Source organism: Ictidomys tridecemlineatus, chromosome 4, assembly GCF_052094955.1.
Source record: "Ictidomys tridecemlineatus isolate mIctTri1 chromosome 4, mIctTri1.hap1, whole genome shotgun sequence".
In the NCBI taxonomy this organism is placed as follows: Eukaryota; Metazoa; Chordata; class Mammalia; order Rodentia; family Sciuridae; genus Ictidomys; species Ictidomys tridecemlineatus.
The window spans coordinates 58,196,612-58,221,924 of record NC_135480.1 but is presented as its reverse complement, the minus strand read 5'-3'; the positions used below and the strand labels follow the sequence as shown (position 1 = coordinate 58,221,924).

Below are 25,313 nucleotides of genomic sequence, written 5' to 3'. Positions count from 1 at the left end.
TCCATATTGTCTAAAGCAATACACAAATTCAAGGTAACCCTTATAAAAATCTCTATGGTATCAGTCACAGAAATAGGAAGAACAAGCCTAACGTTCATTGGAAATGACAAATAAAACTTCAAAAGGTCAACCCTGAGAAATTTCAAAGTATGTTACAAAGCAAAATTACTGAATACAGTACAACTGACATAAAAATGTACACACAGATGAATGAGACAAAGTAGAGAGCCGAGAAATAAATCCAAACGTATATAGTCACATAATTTTTTGACAGTGGAACCAAGAAATAAACAATAAGGAAAAGACAGTTTCTTTAATAAACAGAATTTCAAAATGCAAAATAAGGAAAGTTGACTCTTATCTTAAACTCTAGAAAAAAATCAACTCAAAGCCAATAAAAGATCTAAATGTAAGGAATGAAACTATTAAAAAGAAAACAGACGAAAAGCTCTCTGACATTGGCCTTGGCAATAATAGTTTGGATCATAATAAAAATCCAGGCTATACTTAGCATAATGTACTCTAGTTCTATCCGTTTACCAATAAATGCCATAATTTCATTTTCCTTTATGGATGAATAAAACACTCTTGTGTATATGTGCCACATTTTCTTCATCCATTCATCTGTTGATAGGCACTGAGTTCAAAAAGTCAAGGATTGAACATTTTCTCTCACATGCAGAAGCTAGACCAAAATAAAGGGGAAAAGGTGGGGAGCATTCCAGAAAAAGAGACATCAGTGGAGTAAAGGAAGAGGAGATAGGGGGAGGGAAGAGCACAGGAAATAGGAGGAATCATGAAATGAAATTGACAAATGGTTCTATATACATAAAGGAATATACTACAGAGACTTTCACCTGCAGAAGGAAGACCAGTAGAGAAGAGGAAGAGGAACAGAAGGGAGGAGAGTGAAAGGGGAAGTAGTGGGGACTGAAATGGAACAAAATGTTTTCCATGCACATATGATTATGTCAAATGAACACCACTATGATTATAATTGTAATTATAAAATTATAATTATATATTATATGATTTAAAAAAAATTTTTAAAAATATTTACTTTTTAGTTTTTGGTGGACACAACATCTTTGTTTGTATGTGGTGCTGAGGATCGAACCCGGGCCGCATGCATGCCAGACGAGCGCGCTACAGCTTGAGCCACATCCCCAGCCCTATTATATGATTTTTTAAAAAAATCCAGGCTACAGGGTGATGTGCTGGGTTGGATTCCCAGAACCAGAGGGAGGCATGGAGCTCAGATTTCAAAATCAAAAAATAATCATACAGAAAAGGTTCTGCACAGCAAAGGAAACAATCAACAAATTAAAAATGTCTTCTGATTGGGAAAAAATATCTGTAAGGCACAGATCAAATAACTGGTTGATATAAAAAATACACGAAGAACTCATACAAGTCAGGAACAGAAAAACCCGATTTTAAATATGGATAAAGAAACTGATGGATATTTCTGCAAAGAAGACATAAAAATTGGCTAAGAGGCATATCTTAAAAGGTACCAGACATCACTAATCATCAGGGACATGCAATTCAAAACTATACTAGACATTACCTTATACCAGGTAAGATGGCTTTTATAAACTGCCAAAGGCCAATGTCTCGGCTTGGCACCAGAATCACGAGCCACCACACAGCTTCGTAGGTTCAAACAGCAATTCTTTATTCCCCTCTCACACCGCCTCCACACAGGTCCAGGGGCAATCGCGTTCTGCCGTCTACCCGCACAATTCACCTACTCCACGAGGCTCTCTCCAAATCCCATTTTAATCTCACGAGAACTCAACGGGAACAAGCAGCAGGAACACCCTAATCCCAGCAATAATCTTCAACTTCCAACTTCCCTAAAACCCATTATTTTAAACTGGCAACACCTTAAACTCAAGGAGCCGGTTACTTCCTCAAACCTGATCAGCTCTAAACTCGGATCCGCCTTGGTCCTTGAGCAAGGTCACCTTATGAAAGCATGCATGCAATGTCCCATCGAATGTCCTCTAAGCAGCATGGGGTACGCTTGGCAAGGAAATTTCGATGCGTCATTCCTACTTGGTAATGGCCCTCAGCAATAAACAAGATGACAAATAAAAAGTATTGGCAAGGCCATGAAGAAAAGGGAATCATTGCATACTGTTTGTGAGAATGTAGTCATGTGACAATATGGAGACCCCAACAAAATGAAAAACAGAACTACCAAGTGGCCTGGTAAGTCTTCTTCCTGGGTACATATCCAAAAGAGATGAAATCATGTTCTTATAAAGATATCTGTACTCCCATGTTCACTGTGGCATTATTCACCATAGTCAAGACTTGGAAACAATTAAACTGTCCATTGGTTGACGAATGGATAAAGAAATTTTTATGTCTGTTTGTCCATCCATCCATCATCTATTAATGATACATAATTCAGCCTCAGAAGAGGAGTCCTGTCATTTGGCACAACCTGAATGAACCAAGAGGACAAACTAGGTTTGCAAAAAGCTAAGCAACACAGACAGAACTTTCTTCTTTTGTGATTGAGGTAAACTGTTTCTCTTGGCATGATGGAAGTACTCATGTTATGTAGAAAGGATTACTTTCTCTAAAAAGGCTGGGAAAATAAAATTGAATTATACTTCATTTGCTAAACACTGTCATCTAGTATCAGTAGAGGCCTTAAACTGAAAAATTATAAGTTAATTCCAAAATACTGTGATATATGGCACGACAGATGTGCAACATGTAGGTTCAGAAGACTAGTGCGTTCCACTCACTTCTGACAGATGCCTGTAATTCTGAAGCCAGAATTAGACAGGCAGTCAGTATAGATAGGTAAATCGAGTCAGGTCCCATAAAGGAGGTCATTTTTTTTATTGGTTCTTCAAAACATTACAAAGTTCTTGACATATCATCTTTCATACATTTGATTCAAGTGGGTTATGAACTCCCATTTTTACCCCAAATACAGATTGTAGAATCAAATCGGTTACACATCCACATTTTTACATATTGCCATATTAGTGACTGTTGTATTCTGCTACCTTTCCTATCCTCTACTATCCCCCCTCCCCTCCCCTCCCATCTTCTCTCTCTACCCCATCTGCTGTAATTCAATTCTCTCCCTTGTTTTTTTCCCCCTTTCCCCTCACAACCTCTAATACGTAATTTTGTATAACAATGAGGGTCTCCTTCCATTTCCAAGCAATTTCCCTTCTCTCTCCCTTTCCCTCCCCCCACTCCTCTCTGTTTAATGCTAATCTTTTCCAAGGCTCTTCCTCCCTGCTCTGTTCTTAGTTGCTCTCCTTATATCAAAGAAGACATTTGGCATTTGTTTTTTAGGGATTGCCTAGCTTCACTTAGCCTATCTACTCTAATGCCTTCCATTAAGGAGGCCAATTTTGAGTCCTGGAAGTTGGAGTCTGTCCCCTGAGGGATTGAAATGTTAATTCCTTCAGAGCCCTTCCTGCACCCTTATCAGGAACCTGCCCTTGCTCCAACAGGTTGCTAAGGTAACCTGTCCCAGGAATTGTCTCACCCCACAGACAGCTATAAGCTTGTTAATTAATGTGCTGTGGGCTGCTAAATCCTGCCCTTCCCCCTTCAACCCCCCTATTTCCCACCTTTTGGCCATCCCACAGAGCATTCCTGGGCCTATTCAAGTAAGTAGGAAGGAGAAAGATAAGGGGAAGAGAGCAGAACAAAGGAAGCCTAGGACATATCATCTTTCATACATTTGATTCAAGTGGGTTATGAACTCCCATTTTTACCCCAAATACAGATTGTAGAATCAAAAGGCAGAACACCTTGTTTCTGGGGATACCAGGATACAAGCTATGGCTCCCTTCTTCCTCCTGGGGGAAGTCTATGTTACCTCTTTTTAAATAAAACCCTGCCTTATATGCTTGCTTCTGCATGCTTCTCCAGTGTTCAAACTTCAACATGCAATGGAGAACTCCTCTCTTATATAGGTGGCATTAATTCCATTGACTATGGAGGCAAAGAAAGGAAGATCACATGTTCAAAGTCAACCTAAGTAAATTAATGAGACTCTGTCTCAAAATTTATATATGTATATATATATATATATATTTAAAGAAAGGGAATGGCTATGTGTGGCTCAGTCAGTGGTTAAGCACCCCTGGATTCAATCCCTGGTATTAAAAAAAAAGGTGACATTTTTGTAATTTCCCATGTCGTTCACCAGTTCTTGACTCTTAGCTGAGTTCTGCTTTTGACAGATATGGCTCAAGGGGAAGGAAGAGCAAGGGTGGTGACTTCTTTTTATTGTTTAATTACATAGAGAACAATGAGTTTTATGTGACACATTTATGCATGCCCAACAAACTTCATTACAGTCCATCCCAAGTAGCCCCTTCTCTCTCCCTCCTCCCACTCTCCCCTACTTTTACCCTACAGTTCTCTCTTCTCTTTTCAGGAGATCCTTTTTGTTCTCCTTAGAGTCAACATGTGAGAAAATATACAACCCTGGACTTTCTTTGTTTTTATGGAACTGCAGTAATTCCGTGTCTGGGTGGGGGCTGGGAAATAGTCCCGGCGAGTAGATAAGAGGCCACAAAGCATCAGGGCTTCTGAATGCAGGCCAAGGTGGATGGGAATGGATCTGTAGCTGCAGATCACATTATTACCCTGACGGGTATTATGCTTTCAATTTTAAAGATCTCTCCAGCTCTGCCACAGTTGTTGGGGGAGGGAATATCTATCCAAGGAAAAAAGGACTCTGGCACGCTTTACCAAGGTGCAATTCAAAATTCCAGACCAGGAGGGAGACAGGGTTAGGTTCAGCGTGGACAATTAAGGTCCCTCCAGGAAGCCAATGCCTTTCATCCCTTTACTCCCAACTTCTTTCACAGCACCCCTCCCCCAGGCTGCTTTCAGCAGGGAGTCCTGGAGCTGGGCCAGCGGGCCTTCAGAACAGCTTCCTGGCAAGAAGTCAAACTCACCCAAGCGAATCCGGGTTTTCTTCTAAAGTCTTCCCAACTCTGCTCTCCGCAAACTGGCTCAGTAGCTCTTCAGAAACTCATGCGAAGTGGGGTCCGCGGGATTGGGCAGATGTGGGCAAGATTCCTTCTCCAAACCTGCCTCCACCAGGACGTTCCCCCTGAGCTTAGTGCACCACCAGAGAAACGAAAGTTAAATTCTTGAGGGCGGGGAAGAGAAATTGGGCCAATGTGCTGCCTTCACGTAAGCCTCTTGGTCCCCCTCCACACCCCAATTAGTGGGCCCCTGTGCAGGCCTGCCTTCCCCAGGAGGAGGGGTGGCAAAACGAAGGGGCACGCCCCCCACCCCTTACCCATTCAACTTGCTATCTATTGCCTGGCCACAGTTCGCATTACTGTAGCTCTGAAATATGTTGGCTGTTACCTAGTATGTTGCCCTCTGGGTATCTTTTGCTCTACTGTTGAGTATTTTATTTCCCAGATTTTCGAAATTATGAGTGCATGTCAATTATATAAATTATGGGTTTGATTGTGACATTTCCAGATGTGCACATATTGATTTATTCATGTCCACTCACCCTACTGTCTTCTTTAACCCTCTTGTCTCTTCCCCCTTCTCTGGTCCCTTTCCCCTTTACAGGATCTTGTTATCCTGTCACTTCCAACATAATTCGTATCAACCCAACATAGTACTGAAAGTTAGAAAAGGTGCTCCTAATGGAAATTCTTCCCATGTGCTCCTCTTGTTACTGATACCTTAGCTGGGTTGTGCTTTCAGCCAGCTGTTGTGGCTCATAGAGAAGGGTATACATAGTTAAGGATATTTAGAGTACCGACATAATTCCTTGAGTCTGGGCTTGGGGGTTTTACAAGATGAGTAAACCATGAAGCCACAGATCATTGCAGCTGCCACACCATTAAGAGTTCCATACTCAGAGGGTTTGATTCTAGAAATTGACCTGGAAAGCCATGCAGAAATATTACAATATTACACTTACAACAGATAAACTATGAAGCCTCAATGAACTGTCCATCTGCCCCTGTTGTCTTCTCCAAGTATTTCATGCTTGAGAAGGGCCAGGCCTAATTCTCTTCTGCTAGTCTCTATGGAACTGGTCCAGAAGGCTGGGCTGTGGCCCATAGACCATTCATAGCTTTCTAGGGCTCCTCACTGGAAGCAGAGGTGAAGATTCAGTCAGTACCCTCTGAATTAGGAAATGAAAATATGTGAGGAGAGGGTGATGAGAAGAACTGCTGTGGGCAGCTGCTATCACTCAAGACCATCATTAGTAAATCCACCCCCCTCTCCACACTGTACCCCTCAACTCTAAATTTCATAAAGCGGGAAGAGAATTTCTCTATTTCCCCCATTTTCTCATATTGACTACAAAGTCATGCATATAAGAGTGACAGTTAAATAGATATTCAAATATATAGTTATAAGAGTAATTTCTAGTTCTGTGGTTCAAATGTGAATGAGAAATACCCCAAAAGGATATTTAATCTGGGTACTCCCAGAGCAGTTAAATTAATAAATAAAAATAACCATTGTGTATATAATGTAAATCAGGGCCATTTGTGTCACTGCTGGAATTTACATAAAGAGGTATAGAAATAAGGAAGAATAAAACAGCCATGCTGGATGAAGACTAAGTGCCTGGCTCAGGATTGATGAATTTATATACACTGTGCATAGTTTTAGGCAAAGTCCCTAAAGACACAATTCCAAATATTAAATTCCCAAAATATCAAATCCCCAAAGTCTAATATCCTGAAAAATCAAAATCCCAAAAATATTCTGGAAAATATTTAAAAATTCTTTATAAGTCATCTGTGTACATTTTTAAAAGGAGATTATTTGAGAAACAGAACACTTCATAACCTCTTCACATATTAAGATATGCAAGGATCTCATACATATTTTTGTAAGCATGAACATTCAGGCATATGTACAGCAGTTGGACAGGTTTAACAGTGATGGGAAGATGAAATATAGACAGGTCCTGGTCAACTTTCTATAGTTATTTTTTCCTGCCAACACAGATTGGATGGTGCCAGCCACAATGGATCTTACCCATCTAGGCCACTCATAGTTATACACTCATGTCTCTAGAAAGGCTCACAGACCTCAAAAATAATGTTTTATCAGGTTTCTGGGTTTTCATTTCAACTAAAATGATGCAAGAATCCTGCCTACAACCCAAACACTAAGTCTTTCCCCACAGTTTGATTTTTCCCTTCCTCTTGTATAGCCTCCCCCAACTGCTCACAGAGGGAATTGCAGCTTTCAGAATTTCAGCTTCCAGGATTCCACTCTCAGGGGTTTAATCTTTTGAGATTGTGATTGCAGGATTTTAGACTTCAGAGATTTTCATCATTTAGGATTTTCCCTTTGAGGATTATGATGTTTGAGATTATGACATTTGGGATTGTGTCTTTCCAGATTATGTTTGGCAATAGTAACACAAATTCATTTGTACACACATACTTATATATACATGTAATAGTGAATATAATTAAATGTAAATACATAAACACTTTGCCAGTTACTCTGTTAAAAGCATCAGAAGAAGGACACATTTATATTAAAAAAAAGTTAAAGGAATTTGTAAACAGAGTTTCTACTTATGCTCCTAATGCTAAGGAGCAGGAGAGGCAGATTAGTGTTAGGTCCATGTTACTCCAACATCACTGCTCATTTCTCTGCACCAACTACCATGGAGGAGGCAGCAGCCTGAATCTGAAGGTGCTGGGGGCAGAAGGGGCAGCCCAGGAAGTGCTGAGCTGAGGCATCTTAAGCTAAACCCTGGAGACCAAGAAATATAATTTGACATTCTGAATCCGTGCAGCCATAAATGAGGCAGGAGAGGGTCATGATGATGGATAATTTGCCGAACCACTTCATGCCCAGCATGCTACTGCTGAAAATAAGAAAATATTTTTAGTGTAGAGGTTAAACATTGTAATTGGATTGTTAAATGCTTGCACTTGGAAAACAAAATTGTGCATGAGGATATCACCACATAGTGGCCCTTATCAAATCAACTAATTTCTATGAGGTTCAATTTCTTTTGAAATATATACATAAATATGAACATATATAAGTATAAACATAAATAAACACAACAAACTTACTTGAAATGATATTGTGAGAATTAAATAATAGAATATTTGTAATAACTTTTGCTATTTCTTGGCAAATAAGCATTGACACAGAGTTGTACCTATTATTTTTTCTTGGTTTCTCTGATTTGAAATAAATATTTTAAAAAATGAGTATTTACTTTTAGTTTTTTTCATGATTTAAGGTTATTAACTTTGTTTAATGAAATAGAATGATTTGTGTAAATAGTCACAGCCCTTAATATGTGTTACCAAATTATAAATATTACATCACTGTAAAATATCTTTTTTCTTAACATATTCATAGCCATATAATCTGATTTTATAATTGTAATAATATCTTTAATATCACTCAATATGGTAGATGAAGACTATATTAGTTTTCTACTGCTGTATAAAAGGCTACCCCAAACTGAAGGACATAGAAGGCTTACAGAGGACATAGTTAGCTCACAGAGTCTGTCTCTCATAAGTGTTGGCAGCAGTTTAGAAGGGTTCTGTCTTTCAGAACCTCAGCAGTGTGTAGTGAAGGTGTCCACTGGGAGGTTAAAGGAGAAAAGGGTCTGGTTCCAAGATAACTCAGGTTAGTTGTAGAATACAGTGCCTTGCGCTTCTAGAACAGAGGCCCTCAGCTTCTGAAGACTGTCCAAATTTCCTGGTCCATGCACTTCTCCATGGGTAGTTCACAGGATGGCGGCTACTTCTTGAAGGCCAGCAGGAGAAAGGGAGCTACTGCTCCAGTAAGACGGTGTCAGATCATAGGGCACAGTCACAGTGCTGGCATCTCTTCACCTTGGCCACATACTGTTAGTTACCAGGAATTTAGAAGTTCTGTTCATCCTTGGGGTGGGGAGGGAATGCACAGAGGCATGAACATCAGGAGGCAGGAGTCACTGGGGGAAGAGGGGAGCTTCAACACAGAGGGATTTGGGGAAATGGTGCCCTCACCACATCTTGGATCCATCTGCTAATTGGAATGGCCAGAAGATTCTGCCCAGGTCCCAGAGCAATAGTTATGGAAACTTCAGAGTGGGGCAGAAAGCATGTGGAAGGAACCCCTTTGAGATCACTTTGCCCAGAAGCCTGAAAATGACCCTAGAATTTTATTTGGATCCCCTGCAGAGGTAATCTCCTTGTAAGCAAGAGTGTCATAGTGTAGGGTTTGTTATAGCAAACCTCTGGAGTGCCCTGCCAGCAACCCACTGCCCTGAAGATAAAACACAGCAGCCAAGAGAGGACCAAAAGCAACAGCAGCAACAGCAGTATCCACATGTCTCTGGGCACTTCCAGGAACACCTGGGGAGGAACACCTGGGGAGGAACACCTGGGGAGGAACACCTGGGGAAGCCCTGCTCAACTCCAAGAGGTTGCCCTGCATAGCCCCCAGAAGTCCTGGCTGTGAAACACCTGGGACACTACTCCACCCAGCTTTCCAATCTCTCCCTCCAACACAGAAAACAAATGAACAACAATATATGCCATGTAAATGCATCTAGTATTACTGATATATCTAGCATAGTAACACTAATCAAGAGTAGTGCATTCAAGCTGGACACAAAGGCTGATGCCCTTAATTTCAGCTACTTGAGAGGCTGATGCAGAAAGTTAAAGAAAAGTTGAAAGGTCTAGGGATGTAGCTCAGTGGTAAAGTGCCCCTTTAGTGACTGCATTTTTTAACTCTCTATTCTTAGTGCCCCTTCAGTATTAAAGAAAAAAAAATAGTGAATTCAATGAGTATAATTTATAAACTATAAAACTACAGACAGAATAATGGTTCTACAAAAAAAAAAAAAAAGCCTTATCCTAACTTCCATGGCAAAAGGGAATTCAGATTCACATAAATTTCAGTTGCAGTTTAAATAAAGTAATCAACATTAATATAAGGACATATCTTGGTTTATCGAAATAACTCAAATGCAATCACAGGATTCTTAAAAATGGAAGAGGAAGAGAGAATTGGAGAATCACAGGAAAAGGTGACTATGGTAAAAAGGCAGGAGTATCATTGCTGATTTTGAAGACCAGTGGGCTTCTTGTGGCCAGAAGAAACAAGGAAATATTTTCTTTTAGAGTTTCTCAAAAGACATGCAACCATCTCAATACATTGTTTTCAACACTGTAAGATGAATAGTGGGCTTGTGAACTGCCATAGATCATCTGTTTCTTCTGTTTAAAGTCAGGAATTTAGGGGAATTTTTTTAGAGTGGCTACATGACACAAATATACTCAGCATCCAAAAAAATGTCTATTTGTATTTTTAAGTACATATAAGAATTTTAATCTATTATTGGGAAAATTTTATAAAACTACATTAATAAGAAGATGTATTACATTTATATTTATAGAATAAATATTCAATTTTACAAAAGTGTCAAATATTTCCATTTCAACACATAGATTCAATGCAATCAAATAATCCAACTAGTGTGGTGTGTGTGTGTGTGTGTGTGTATGTGTTAGTTATAAAACATAACTTCTAAAACTTTTATGTCAGTGCAAAGTACTGAAAATGGGTAAGAACATTTTAAAGACAAAATTGCAGGACTTAAACTCCAATGTCAATAATCTAGAAAGTCTTAGTTGTATTGGAATAGTGTTGGTGAAAGTAAACATAAAGACTAATTAAAGAATATTGAGAAAACAAAACTATTCTTAGGCTTCTGAGAATGCTGTCTCAACTGATGTTGTTGGATTTGTCTAGAGCTGAATATCCTGTGGGCCCAATATCCACAGGCTATTAAAACCCCAGTGACATTCCATCTCAAGAGAAATTACTTATTATGATGACTTTTATCCCCTATGAGGAAATGGGAGTGGAGGGGCCCATCTAACCTAAATGACCTGGGAATATGAGCAAATGCATAAATGTTTTCATTTACTTCTTACGACAACATTTCCTAGTTTAAAATCGTACTCAGTTTCTTCTAAATAGATAGTTCCTACCAACCCTGTTCACCAAGCAACAGAACTCAGAGTCTGGTGAGTTAAAAAGTGCAGTCACTTAGTGAAGAGAAAGGCCTTCACTGGCTCTGTCATTTCATCCAACAATGCAGACTCCCTTTACTCAGGGTCCAAGTATGGGCTGAGCCCTGAAGGACCTGGCCCTGACAGAAAGGGATTCTTCTGGCACCAATGATTCTATGACAAGGAGTTAGAGCCTGAGGAAACTATTGGCTTCTAGTGCAGACCAGCAAATATAGCTGGTCTGTCCTTAGAGCCAGGAATAGATGGATCCAGGAATTCAGAAGAAAAGGGATCTCTCTCTGGGCAAAAGAAACGAAGTTTTCACTAAAGCAGCAGATCTGAGCTTGGATGTTTTATTTTTGCCTCCCTTTGTAGTTGTAATGATTATTGAGTTTTCTTCTCCTTCAGTGTTGTCCTGAGGTAGGGTGTATGTGTGCAGCAATTCTTTGCTATAAGTGGCATTCTCTCCAAAACTCCTGAGATGCTGGGAGCTTTCTCTGTCCACCTGCTTTTCAGGCCACAGGAGACCACATGACCATCGTTTTAGATAGGATTTCATGGGGACTCTGTTGCTGTACATTCTCCATAGAAGCTCAGTCACTATAGGAGTTTAATTTGCATCAGTTCTGAAGATGGAACTTTTAGCAGGCATTCATACAGGATAATGGGAACTAGTTACTTTTCTCCTAGGTAGATATAGTGGTATTGCTTGGGCTGATTGACGACTGTGAAATTAAAAACTTAGCAAGAAGCGTTCTTCTGTAAAGCTTTGACTGGATGGGAGGCGTGGGGGGAACTAGAAGAGATGAGAGATGTCACAAAATCCTATGTGGTTTCTCCCAATCTCTTCTTGTATATAGGACAACGGAGTCCTGCCAAACACACTCATGCAAGTTGTGACTTTTGACGGTTTTGCAAAGTCCACTTCCTATACTTAAAAGCTTTTGAATGATTTTGCAAAAAAATTTTTTTGGTGGGTGTAAGGTAAAAGGAAAACTTCTTCAAAACTCATGTAAGGATGGCATATATGCTGCGGGGCCTCTCCAGTGCCATACCTACCGGTGCCTTTGTGCCCATTTCCCTTCCCTTCTCATTTCAAAGTACTATATAAACAGATCACAGAAGTGGAGTTAAAGTGTGAAGGGCATTTTCAATGTAAACACTACGCCAAATGTGTTATTTTCTACACAGATGAAGCTTTTCACACATAGAGTCCAAACACTGGCATACTGAAAAGAAAGGAGAACTTTGAGGAAAAGAAAACTTTTTTTTTTTTGCAAAACTTCTTAGTATCTCTTTGTATTAATTCCAGTGGAGGAGAGTCAGCTGTGTTTGATTTTGCCTATGACAAATTGCACTAGTTGTTTTCTGTTTTGGAGGCATTGTGAGACTCCCTGATCATCACTGATCTATAAAGCTATCTCCCCAACTAGCAAAGCGAACAGAGATCCTCTAAGGCGTCCAATATTGCCTGTGAAGTCTTGAATCATACTCTGAGCTCACTGTTTGTTGAGAAGGGGGAATGTTGTTCCCTTGTCCCTGAATGTTCTCTGGTAGATGGCATCTCAATAAATACACCTCCAAATTTGAATCATATTTCAATCATTGAAATAAAAGTTCCCACATCACCCCAGCCCTGAAATGTGCCTCCTTTTCTTCTCTTTTTGTTCGTTTTTTCCTCCTGCTTTATCCAAAGTCTTCAATTTATTTCCATCAAATTCATTGCCTGAAACATAGAATTTACTCTATGAAAGTCAGCAGTTCCTCATTCTTTACAGTATAACTTCATCATATATAACAGTTTTACTACTTTTATTATTCTCTTCCAGGTCCTCCTCTTCTAATCTCTTTTGCCTTTTTCTTCAAAATTGATTTTTTTCCCCTATGAATGAGGGCACAATTTAAATAATCCACAATGGAAAAGAAAGTTATTGATGTGTAATCATAAGAAATTATTGACCTCCAAAATAGCTATACCATAAGGTTTATTAGAATATATATATATATATGTGTGTATGAATGTCAATGTATAAGACTAGTCACTCCCACAGGTGCCAGCTCATCATCCCTGAGAGAGGACATGCTTTTAATGTAGGAACCCTGAATGTGACAGTTGCAGTAACCAACTATTTTCAGCTCCACAGTAGAATTGGCAGATTTCATAATTCACACTGACAGCTGGTTTGTCCTTAGGCTCAAGAACCAGTGGATCCCAGACTGAAGAGACCATGTCTAACTCAAGCTGCTACAACCCAAGTTCCTTCATCCTTCTTGGAATACCTGGCCTGGAGCACTTCCACCTCTGGATTGGGATTCCCTTCTGTGTCATCTACCTTGTGGCCATTGTGGGCAACTGCATCCTGCTCTACCTCATTGCAGTTGAGCGCAGCCTCCATGAGCCCATGTTCTTCTTCCTGTCCATGCTGGCCAGCACGGATCTCATCTTGTCCACTGCCACAGTGCCCAAACTGCTCAGTAACCTCTGGCTTGGCTCCCAAGAAATAACCTTCTCTGGTTGTCTCACACAGATGTTTTTCCTGCATTTCAGCTTTGCAGTGGACTCAGCTGTCCTATTGGCCATGGCATTTGATCGCTATGTGGCCATCTGCTTGCCCTTGAAATACAACACCGTCTTGACCCCACAGGTGATCACCAAGCTTATGGTGAGCATTGTCGTGAGGAGCTTCTCTATTGTCCTGCCAGATGTGTTTCTTCTAAAACGCTTACCATTTTGCAGGACCCGCATCATCCCACATACATACTGTGAGCACATAGGTGTTGCTCGGCTTTCCTCTGCTGACATCTCTGTCAACATTTGGTATGGATTTTCTGTACCTCTCATGACAGTCATCTCAGATGTCATCCTTATTGCTGTGTCCTATGTCTTCATCCTCCGTGCTGCCTTTCAACTCTCATCCCTGGGTGCCCGCCAAAAGGCCCTGAGCACCTGTGGCTCCCATGTCTGTGTTATCCTCATGTTTTACACACCTGCCTTCTTCTCTATCCTTGCTCATCGCTTTGGGCACGGTGTCCCTCGGAATGTCCTTATCCTATTTGCCAACTTCTATGTGGCCATCCCTCCTGCCCTAAATCCTGTTGTTTATGGCGTGAAGACCAAGCAGATCCAGGAGAAATTTATTCTTCTCATCATTTGGAAGAGGCCACAGTGAGTGGACACCAAAGGTGAAATTTAGATTAATTGATTTTTTGAAATTTTACGTAACATAGAAAGACACAAAATGAGGGTATACCTCTTAATAATTTAAAATTTAAGCATTCTACCCTTGTAAAGAATATAAGAAAGTGGAAAAGTAGAGAAAGACAAGCCATTTAAATTTCTGAAACATGAACTCTTTAATACCTTGCCTCTGTGTGTGTGTGTGTGTGTGTGTGTAAAAGCTGATGCTGGATGCAGCAGAGCCAATCTAAGGTTCATATTATTCTTGTTGCTAATTTTGAAGATATTTGAAGAATAGATATTTCCCCCGATGCAACTCATCCTGTGGTTTTGAAATAAAAGCAAAAGTCTTCTGCCTTCCTTTGTCAGGTAGTTATCAACATTCTCTGCTATAATCAAACACTATGTTTCAAACTTTGGTCCAGATAACATAGATTATTATTGCTTTTTCTTAAATTCTCTACTTGCTTTATTTTTTCCTCCCCATCTGGGAAAGCTTAGAGGTACATATTTTTGTACCCATTTTTCTTAATTAAATGCACAAAGAAATCTAACACTTTTAAAAAATATCCCTTAGATTTTATTTTATGATTTAAGATTAATAATTAAAAGTATGATTGAGAGAGTAATATTATTTAATTTGTTTTTGATTAAGGAGTCACAGACTTAACAAAATTGTAGAAAGATGCTTAAAGGAGGATCCAAGCACAGAATACAGATTTATATGATTCTGAATTCTGAACTCTTCATCTAATTACTTCTTGGGATTCTACTCACACTAATGCCTTACAAACTCTCCCAGGCCAAGTCTGGCTGGGCAAAATAACTGGGAGGTGACAAGCAACTTGAAGGTTGAAGCGGGAACTGCTTTATTGCGGGGAAACTCAGCAGGAACTGAGCAGGAACTCAAGGTAGCAGGCACCCAAGGTAGCGGGAGCCGCCTTATTTCAAAACAGCAGAGGTATATATACCTAACTCATTACACACAGCTTGACTCAATTGTAATCATCAAGTTACAGCAAACAGCCAATAAGGAATCTCTATCATCTTAATGGCTTGGTGGCGTTGCCTCACAAACCACTCCTCCTGGCAAACTGCCAGGCGCCCCTTGACTTGATTTGCGGTCCCCAACACTCCTAGATTATTTTCTCCAAAAATGATCTGGAAACTCGCTCCATGTCTCTGTACCAAGTGTTCTTTCCCATCTTCCTTCATGATAAATTGCACTATTAAAAATAGGAATACGGGGGCTGGGGATGTGGCTCAAGCGGTAGCGCGCTCGCCTAGCATGCGTGCGGCCCGGGTTCGATCCTCAGCAGCACCACATACCAACAAAGATGTTGTGTCCGCCGAGAACTAAGAAAAAATAAATAAAGGTTAAAATTCTCTCTCTCTCTCTCTCTGTCCCCCTCTCTCACTCTCTCTTAAAAAAAAAAAATAGGAATGCTACTGCCTTAGAACTGTGACTTGCCTTTATTTCTCTTATGATGCCATCTGACAAAATTAACTCAACATACCTGATATACAATCAGAGACATGATAAGTTGTGGTATAAAAGTGTATTAAGAATTGTAATGCAAAATAATAAGAATAATAAATTGAAAAATTGAGTCTGAAGTTTCTATTATTCATTCCGGTGAATATAAACATCACTTTCTGCCCTTTATTATGACATGGAATTTGACAGAGCTTTAGTGTATTACCTATCTCTCTGAGAGTATTTCATAGTCTTTTTGAAGGATTTCCAACCTGTTCCTATGCACTCTATGAAAGCCATAATGAGCATTTTATAAGTTACGTGTGATTGGGTCACCATTACCTTGAAATTTTCCAGTGATTCCAGGTCCTCAGGACTATGGTTGAATATTGTCCTCCTTTAAGATGATTGCAGGACAAGGAAAACTTAAATGAAAAGAGCAAGCTCTCATAAAACTCCAAGTGTTACATTTTAGTTACATTTACTTATACTTAATTTATGTTTATTTACAATTTATAGCAGTTCCTTGCATCTTTGAGAAAGTAGTTCCAGAAATAATCTTTTTATATTGCCATACCCAGTGTCTTGTGATTGTACTTAATATAAAATTGGTATAAATTTCCAATAGGTTTGAGTGGAAGCCATCAATATTCATCTTGGGAAACTGTCTTAGGATAAGACCATCTAGATCCCAAATCTTCACTCAAAATAGAGGCATGTTTTAAATCATAATAAATATATATTTAAAAATTGAAGGAAATAATGAGTAAAATTGGCATTCTGACATAAAGATCCTATTTGTATGTGTGTATTGAGATATGTTTTTTCTATCTGAAATGTTAGTGAAGTGGCTCAGAAGAGGCTCATATAGGAACTTTAATTTTGGCATTATTGAAAACTATCACTTATTTTCTTATGTGTTTTTCTATCCAATACCTGTTTCATATATTTCTTGAAGGCTGAAACATATAGTCTTTTGTATTGTTTTACACTCTGCCCAATGAAAATACCTAATGCCCCTCTTGTTTTTAATGTTTTTCAAGTATATTCAAACATCAACAAAAATCTTTTCTCTCAACTATTGTTCATGGCCTTTTAAATAACTGTTGATAGCTAGCATAGATTTCACAGTACATTATTTTAGCCATTGTTTTATGTCCTAAACTCACCATCTCTCTTATATACTCAGCTGAAAAATATATTCAGGGTATCTTGGTGGAGTTAGCTCTGTATTTTGAGGAAGTTGGTGAAAATGTCCCAAAAGACTAGAATGATACAATTGTTGACAATTGAATTAAGACCACATACCCACCATTACTTGCCTAGTTTCAGCTTCACAAATATGTACAATTTCTAGTCACTGTTATTTGCTTGGTGCCTCTTATTTAGGCTTCAATTAAAAGTCCTTCCTTGCCGGGCTTGGTGGCTCACGCCTGTAATCACAGTGGCTCGGGAGGCTGAGGCAGGGGATTGGGAGTTCAAAGCCAGCCTCAGCAAAAGTGAGGTGCTAAGCAACTCAGTGAGACCCTGTCTCTAAATACAATCCAAAATAGGGCAGGGGATGTGGCTCAGTGGTTGAGTGCCCCTGAGTTCAATATCCTGTACAAAAAAAAGAGAAAAAAAAATCTTTCCTTGAATACTGTATTCTATAATAGTATTTCTTATATATATTGTCATGGCACATGTACTTTTAATTTTAGGACCATCAAAGTCCTGATGAGATGATTACTTTTGTATTTAGTTTTTAATATCTGATCTTCATTAGTCCTGAGGACCAAATTAGTACCTGCCTTGTTTACTATTGTATTCCTATTGAATGCAATTGTGGTAGCACATAATAGATACTCAATAAGTGGGTTAAAACAAATGAGTTTTAGCCTGGATTTATAATTCAACATAAAGAAAAATAAAATTCCACAGCACCATGCTGATTCACCACAGAGGCAAGATGAAGAATGCCAAGCAAGATTGGCCAATGAAGAAACCATCAGAAAGAGAGGCCTCTTCACAACTGTAGAAATGCCAGGCACTGAAAAATGTCTCCAGGGCATTGTCATCCAAGGACGCAAGGGGAAGTATTTCAACTCAGTAAGATTTTGATTCTGTTATGCTACCAGTGGTATTACAACGTGTTACCCTAACGTGTGGTCTGTGGCATGTTGAAACTTTGAAATACCAGAAATTAGAAGGGCCTCAGAAATAAGTCTCCTCTGCTCTTATCCATCTCTCTTTTCCTTATTTCCTGTTTCTCCCCAGAAAAAAATGTCATAGAAACTGAAATTCTTCTTCCTCAAGGAAAGCATAGAAACTAAAAGTCTCCCTGGAGGAAAGACATAAAACCTGGAGAGGTTGTTCATCTACCTCACCTGAAAGGAGGATCTAAATCCTTAATTTCTGAGGACGTACTTGGAGGGAAAGGAATGTTACACAGACGAAGAAGAATCTGAATCAACAGGTGTCATTAAGTTTCCCCAGCTAGTTACCATGAGATCCTACCTTTTTTGTCCAATCACATTTCTACCCAGCTGTCCCTTCTTCATTGAACTTGAATTTAAAAATGCAGCTTTCACTGAGTCTTTGGATCTTTATTTCTGAAATCTCCCGAGACAACTAAAAATCAGATTGAATAAATATGATATGTTTTCTCTTGACAATCTGCCTTTTGTTTTAGCGGTATTGGCCACCGACATTGGAATGCATAAGAGAAAGAACTTACACATTTACATCTTTACACTATGGTTTTGGATTCTAAGAGACAAGCTTTCACTAATATTAGCAGAGGAATAAGTTCCTAGTATAGGGAGTGTTAATTTGTTTGTATCACTGGGGCTCATAGGTCTCTCTGTCTCAGAAGCCCTCTCTTCTAATTTGTCTTTCATCCCAATAGAAGACAAGGGAGGTATTTTTGTGCTAAATCCTCTAGGCTCTGTGTTTGTTCGTCTCCACTGTGACCTTGGTCCCACATCTGTTCCTTTTGTCCCTCTGTCTGTCCTTCCTGAGCTTGCCACTTCTGTCTGTGGACTGCTTTGGACCTACTTTATTTTTATACCCTCTGTTCCTAATCCTGCCTTTGCAAAAACAGTTCCAGGACCAGGACCTCCGAGGTATGACTTTGTGGAGAGTAGGGGAGAACTCTTGGAGGAAGTAAAAGCTGGTGCAGAGGGGGCCTGAGGAAGAAGAGCAAAGGAGGTGGGGAAAGGGGAGACTCCAAGAAGTAAGAAAGGCCTAGGTTAAAACCTGAACATAGTTCTAGAGCTTATGCTTACTGAAGAGAGTAGAATCAAAGAGGAATGCCTAGCAAGATATTCATTCTTTCTTCCTTTTCAAAATAAATTTTGTACTAGGAATTGAACTCAGGACCTCCTATGTACTAGGAAAGTGCTCTACCCTTAATCTATACTTCCAGCCCATTTTGGCTTTTTATTTTGTGACAGCGTCAAGTGAAGACTCCAGACTGGTTAAAATTTGTGATCCTCCTATCTCAGCCTTCTGAATAGATGGATTACAGGCATGTGTCACTGGAACTAGGAGGAACTTAATTCTGAGTCCTTTACACTAACTTACCTAAACTATTTTTAGATTTTTCTGGAGGTCAAAAGTTCTAATGCTAATAATATGAGAAATGTTTAAGACAATAAGTAGTCATGATATATTTAGGTTGGCCCATTCCAGACTGGACTAGCCATCTGATGATTGACATCTGAAAGTCCAGCTCAGAGACTTTTCATTTAACTCCTAAGTATAAGCATGTGCTTGAATTTGTGAACACGTATGTGAAGGAGTATCTGTTGTTTCTTGGGAAGATGAGGGCAAGCACCAACAAGCCCATTTCCCCATTCACACCACGGAGCAACAAACCTACAAAATGAGGTGAGGACTTGTCTTCTGGGATGAGTCTTAAAGGCAGTTCTCTGCAATTTGTAGACCAACCACGGGTGCCCATTATTTTTAAGGGGGTAGAAGTAAGATCATCATATCAGTGCATCTAAAATAAAAGCCAGCCATAAGTTATTTACTTTATGTTAAAGATATTACTGAAAAATGTCTTGTGTTTAGTGTTGAGTGGGACTGAGCTAGAATGTATAATGTGTCATGACATACTTTTAGTATTGGGAGAGAAGAGAACAATACTCATTAATCAGAGATCAATCAATAAGTAATAATGAGTAGACTATTTGCTAATGACCAAAATCAGGATTGTGTGATCAAAGAGATGGTGATCTAAGACAAAGACTTATTAATACATTAAAGAAAATATATAGTTTGTGATATCCAGGAAGATTGAGTGAATCATGGAGATGCAAAGCTACAGATCTTTTGTTTTATTTAGAACTTTGAAGGTGGGTGGGGAAGGTAATAATTTCTCACATCTTCCTGTGTCCTTACTTCCAGACCATCTTTCAGTGGGGTGTAGTGACAATGGATTCCTTTGGTGAAAGTCTTCATCAGGTTGAAGATACATGAATAAGGGAAGCAAGTTCCCATGCTGTTTGAGATCTTTTCGTTTCCCAGAAACGTTTAACAGCACTGGACACTGCTCTGTGTTATTTTATGGTAGGCTGTGCGGGGACAGTTGGGAAAGAGACCTAGTGAATGGCAGGGTAGTGAACCTGTATAAACTGTATTAATTGAATGATGAAATGAATTAGTGTGGAGTCCCAAGGACACTCCTATGCTAATTTCTTCACCCTATACTTATTGAAACCTGTTCTGAGAGAACTTACTTCTGTCCTATTAAAGTTTACTCTTTATTACATGAGAAAGCTAATAAAGCAAAACTAAAATAGTGCAGTAAGCATTCTGATTCAAGAACGCAAAGGGCCTCATGAGTTCTTAGGAACATTTCTAGTATGAATATTTGTCAGTAAAGCTTGTTGAGGATGGTAGGTGAGTGGGAGTTAGCCAGTAAAAAAGAGACAATTAATTTAGATGAATATCAAGATCAAACACAAGTGCAGGATTTCAGACAGAAGTATTCCCAAAATGTGAAAGTTAAATTGGGGGTGACATAGTAGATGGACCAAAGTTATCTCACTTTTGACGTGGGAGAGGATTCTATGAGCTCTTCCAATTAATACTCTTACTTGAGGTGAAGTGTTAACATGATGCTTAAGACCAAGCAAAGAAAATAACTGAAGTCCTTTAGAGTGTCATATAAGAACTGTATCCTACCATGATGTCAATAATGCCACAGGGTCTGGTTAGGTCTAGAAGAGTTTTATGCAAATTCTTCAGGTATGAGTTAAGTATTTGAGATGTAAAAAAGTGGATGCCATTCACCCAGCCAGTTAATGTGTTTCCAAGTACCGTAATTTGCTGTCCTTGGTGGATAGCTAACAGGTGGGCATATTTTGATAACTCTTAAATTATTTCTAAAATTGTGAGACAAAGCAGAATCCAAGAAAAAAATAAACAAATGAGCAAATAAACAAATTAAAAAAAACTTATTAGGAAGTTCATGGAGATGAAAGAGCTTTCCAAATTTTCAACACCTTTGTTTGTTATTTCTATCATCCTTCTAACAATAGGCAAGATCTACCAGTTCCATCTTTTTATATGTCAGAAGTTCAATCTCTATTGTTACCTTAATTCAGATTACCATTATCTACTTCTCTACAACATCCTATAATTTACTGCTTATAAATTGTGTGATGGATACAAATTAAGAGTTAAATATATCATTTGAGTGAATGAAGCATTTAGGCTTTTACAAAATAGTTACAATAAAATTTTAAAAATAAGTAGAGAATGCTCACTTTAGCAGCACATATACTAAAATTGGAACAATATAGAGAACATTATCATGGTCTTTATGCAAAGATGACCTACAAATTTGTGAAACATTCCATGTTTTTAAGGATTTTAAATTCAGCATACTACAAGTGATGTGGCTACATCAATATTTATAACAGCTCAATTCACAATAGCTAAGCTATGGAAACAAAGTAGGGGCCCTTCAAGAGATGAATGGATAAGAAAACGTGGTGCATATACCATTAAAGGAGAAGAAATTATGACATTTGTTGGTAAATGGATGGAACTGGAGACGATCATAGTAAGTGAAATAAGCCAATCCCAAAAAAACCAAAGAATATTCTCCCTGATATTCGGATGCTAACTTATAATAAGCAGCGGGAAGAATATAAATTCACTTGATTAGACAAAGGGAAATGATAGAAGGGAGGGGAAAGGAACTAAGAAAGAGTAGAATGAATCAGACATAATGTTCCTATGTGCATATATGAGTACATGACCAGTGTAACTACACATCTTCTACAACTACAAAAATGGAAAGTTATACTCCATGTATGTTTGATATGTCAAAATACATTCTATTGTCATGTAGAACTAAAGAGAAGAAAGGAAAAAAGAAATAAATAAAAGAAAGGAAGGAAGGAAGAAAGTAAAAAGAAGCATGCATAGAGGGCTTTTAAGCTTTCTGTATGCTTGGAAATCAACCATATTCTAAATAAACTGTTTGCTTTTTATGAATAAGAAGATAGGACTAGTGATATAACTTACCACTGTTCTTGTATGTGGGAAGCCCTGAGTTCAACACTCAGCCCTGTAAACCCACATACACAAAGATGTATGCTTCGATTGTCTTGTTTAAATTTCTGACAACTTCTACTTATTTCATGTAGATTAGTGTATTTGTTTCTAGTTATTCAATAATCATAACTGTTATTTTTTATTTTTTTCCTTTCAATTTCTGTATTGTCCTTTTTTCTCTCCTTAGATAGCATGGGGTGCATGTGTGGTAGGGTGTGGGAAAGGGAACTTCCACACAATTTTGTGGTACTAAGTGGGAACCCTGGATCCTGTGTTATGGGCTCTTGATGAAGCTTCTCTGTATATTGGCCTCTCCTGTAATTAAAGCTTTTGTTAATGAAGTGGAGCTTTCTTTGAGTAACACACAGGTGAAATCCACTGCTGACTTCATCCTGCCATTTCTTCCCATCTGGAAGTGATAGGTTTTCCATTTTCCTTTTCTCTCTAGTTGCAATAGATCTTAGACCATTCTTCATTTCTCTTGGAATAGTAAGAATATACTTTCAAGTTCACTGTATTTAAAACTTATGATCCTTCTGCTGGGCTTTCCAAGTTGCTAAGATTACAGGTGTGCATCACCCTGCCCAGCTAGTCTGCCTTTCCTTCCTTCCTTCCTTCCTTCCTTCCTTCCTTCCTTCCTTCCTTCCTTCCTTCCTTCCTTCCTTCCTTCCTTCCTTCCTTCCTTCCTTCTTTCTTTTTTCTTCTTATTTTCCTCCTCTTCCTCCTTCTTCTTTTTTTTTTTCTTTTTCTTTGACACCAGCATTGAAGCCAGGGACACTTGAATGGAAAGTATAACTTTCCATTCTTGTAGTTGTACAAGATGTGTGTTACACTGGTCATGTATTCATATATGCACATAGGAAAGTTATGTCTGATTTATTGTACTCTTATTCATTCTACTCTTTCTTAATGGCAGGTAAGCCAAAAGGAGTATACCGGGAGATATATTTTAAATACTATTTTCATTTTCTCTCTATATTTTCTGGCTCTTTTTTCAACCCCTCCCCAACTTGTAATTGCTAAAGGAAGATGCATTTGAATTAGGAGCCCGATGCAGAGGTCTTGGTTCCATCTAATGATACATAGGGCACAGCAGTCAGTGAAGGGATAGCAATGAGTGGATGTAACACAGATACTTAGAGGGTGAATACTTGTGATAGGATAATTGTTTAGACGATGGGGAGGGTGTTTGTGAAGAAGATATGATTAAGATAGAGTCAGAGTTTCTAGACAAAAACATTGTGAAGTGCTGTCATTTGTTGAGTTATAAAACAATGTAGTAGAATCAGGGTTGGTGCAAGAGACAGAGAAGTGGGGTAATTTGGAATATTCTGAGTGGGGTGTACCTGTGGGACTTTTAAGTGAAGATGGCAGGCATAGGATAACAATTGTGTGACTGAGGAGAGAGCACTGTTTTTAAGACCATAGACTTCACAATATTCGACATAGGGGTCAGTGAGAATCACAGGATTTGTGAAGATCTCCCAGGTGAAGTTTCTCACCAAGAAAGCAGTTAGATGTGCACAGAACACTGAAAAATTTCAACACTCATGTGACACAGAGAGAGAGAGAGAGAAAAAAAAAAGGAGTGGCACCAAGTTTAGAGAAAAAGAGTTTCTATCATGTTACAAAAGAGTTTTGGGAAAAGACTCAACTGTTTTAAGAAAGTTTCTCGAGAATGAGTCATTAAGTGGACTAGACTGGGAAGAATGCCACTGGGCAACTTATCCTGGAGTCCAGGCTACCCATCTCCTGTTTTTCTTCTTGGAGGGTTGGGAGAAGGATTTGATAATCTTTCCATGAGGCAAATCTAACATACTAAGTCATCAGACTATACTCTTTTATTTTTATATTTTCTTTCTTCTTTCCTTTTGGTACCAAGGATTAAATGGAGGAATGCTTAACCACTGTGCAACACATCTTGTTTATGTTTTATTTTGAGCCTGGTTCTCTCGTTAAGTTGCTGATGCTGGCTTCGAACTTGTGATCCTCCTGCTCAGCTTTCCAAGTTGCAAAGATTACAGGTATGAGCCACCCTGCCCAGCTAGTATGCCTTCTCTTTCTTTCTTTCTTTCTTTCTTTCTTTCTTTCTTTCTTTCTTTCTTTCTTTCTTTCTTTCTTTCTTTCTTTCTTTCTCTCTCTCTCTCTCTCTCTCTCTCTCTCTCTCTTTCTTTCTCTCTCTCTCTCTCTCTCTCTTTCTTTCTTTCTTTCTTTCTTTCTTTCTTTCTTTCTTTCTTCTTTCCCTCCCTCCCCTCCTCCTCCCCCTCCTCCTCCCCCTCCTCCTCCTCCCCCTCCTCCTCCTCCTCCTCCTCCTCCTCCTCCTCCTCTTCCTCCTCCTCCTTCTTCTTCTTCTTTCTTAACACAAGTATTGAAGCCAGGGGCACTGAACCACAGAGCCACATCCCTAACCTTTTTAAAAATTATTATTTTGACATTTTGATATAGGGTGTCATAAGTTGCTTAGAGCCTCACTAAGTTGCTGAGGTTGCATTTGAACTCGAAATCCACATGCCTCCTGAGGTGCTAGGACTACTAAGCCTGGCTAAACATAGTCTGCCATTTCTTGAACATTATTCTGGACTACGAATGTCTGAAGGGCAGATTAAGTCACTGAAAATTTAAATTTTAGGGAAGAGTGTTTTTTTTTCCCCTTTATGTTGGTGAACTTTTCTTTAACAGTAAAGAGAACCAGGGAAGATGGTTTAGTGTGAGGGAGAAGCAAGAAAGAAAAGAGACTCCCTGTTTTACCTAAGGATTTAGACATTGATCCTGCCTTTGTTAAGCACCTTGTGATCCTACATATTAGTTATGGCATTTCTCTAGGGTTCGGAATTCACCTTGAACTTTGCTCCAAATCCTAACTAGCAATTAAGTGGGTCTCTGCCTAATATTATTCTATGCACACATTTTCTTAAAGAATTTTCTGAGTTGTTGATACAGAGGCAAGACTATTTAGTTTTGTGACTTATGTCTCTGGGACAATGTTTCAACAACACTTCCATTATGACTTAAAATTGTGTCTGAAATGTGGCAGACATTTACTAGCAACGAGAAGAAGATAATTAATGAT

At 38.9% G+C, this 25,313-nt stretch overlaps 2 protein-coding genes and 1 non-coding gene across 8 annotated transcripts in view; 2 read left to right on the top strand and 1 right to left on the bottom strand.

The window, feature by feature from the left end:
- The window catches only part of LOC101955567 (tripartite motif-containing protein 5), a 184,037-nt gene that overhangs the window by 31,947 nt on the left and 126,777 nt on the right, over window positions 1-25,313 (bottom strand). The window contains exon 1 of one of the 6 annotated variants that reach the window (XM_078046589.1): window positions 4,953-5,201. The exons of 2 other annotated variants lie outside the window; for them this stretch is intronic. The gene's annotated coding sequence lies outside the window, so the exon portion shown is untranslated. Of the gene's footprint in view, window positions 1-4,952; window positions 5,202-25,313 lie in introns of those variants that run through there. 3 more of the 6 variants (XM_078046588.1, XM_078046585.1, XM_078046586.1) reach the window with 3 other exon arrangements.
- On the top strand, window positions 13,265-14,206 carry LOC101977719 (olfactory receptor 52H1). The gene has a single exon (XM_005342295.3). It carries the CDS (start codon window positions 13,265-13,267, stop codon window positions 14,204-14,206), a length of 942 nt encoding a protein of 313 aa, XP_005342352.2.
- Window positions 21,440-21,546, top strand: LOC144377467 (U6 spliceosomal RNA). The gene has a single exon (XR_013438466.1). It is a non-coding gene; the product is annotated as a U6 spliceosomal RNA (small nuclear RNA).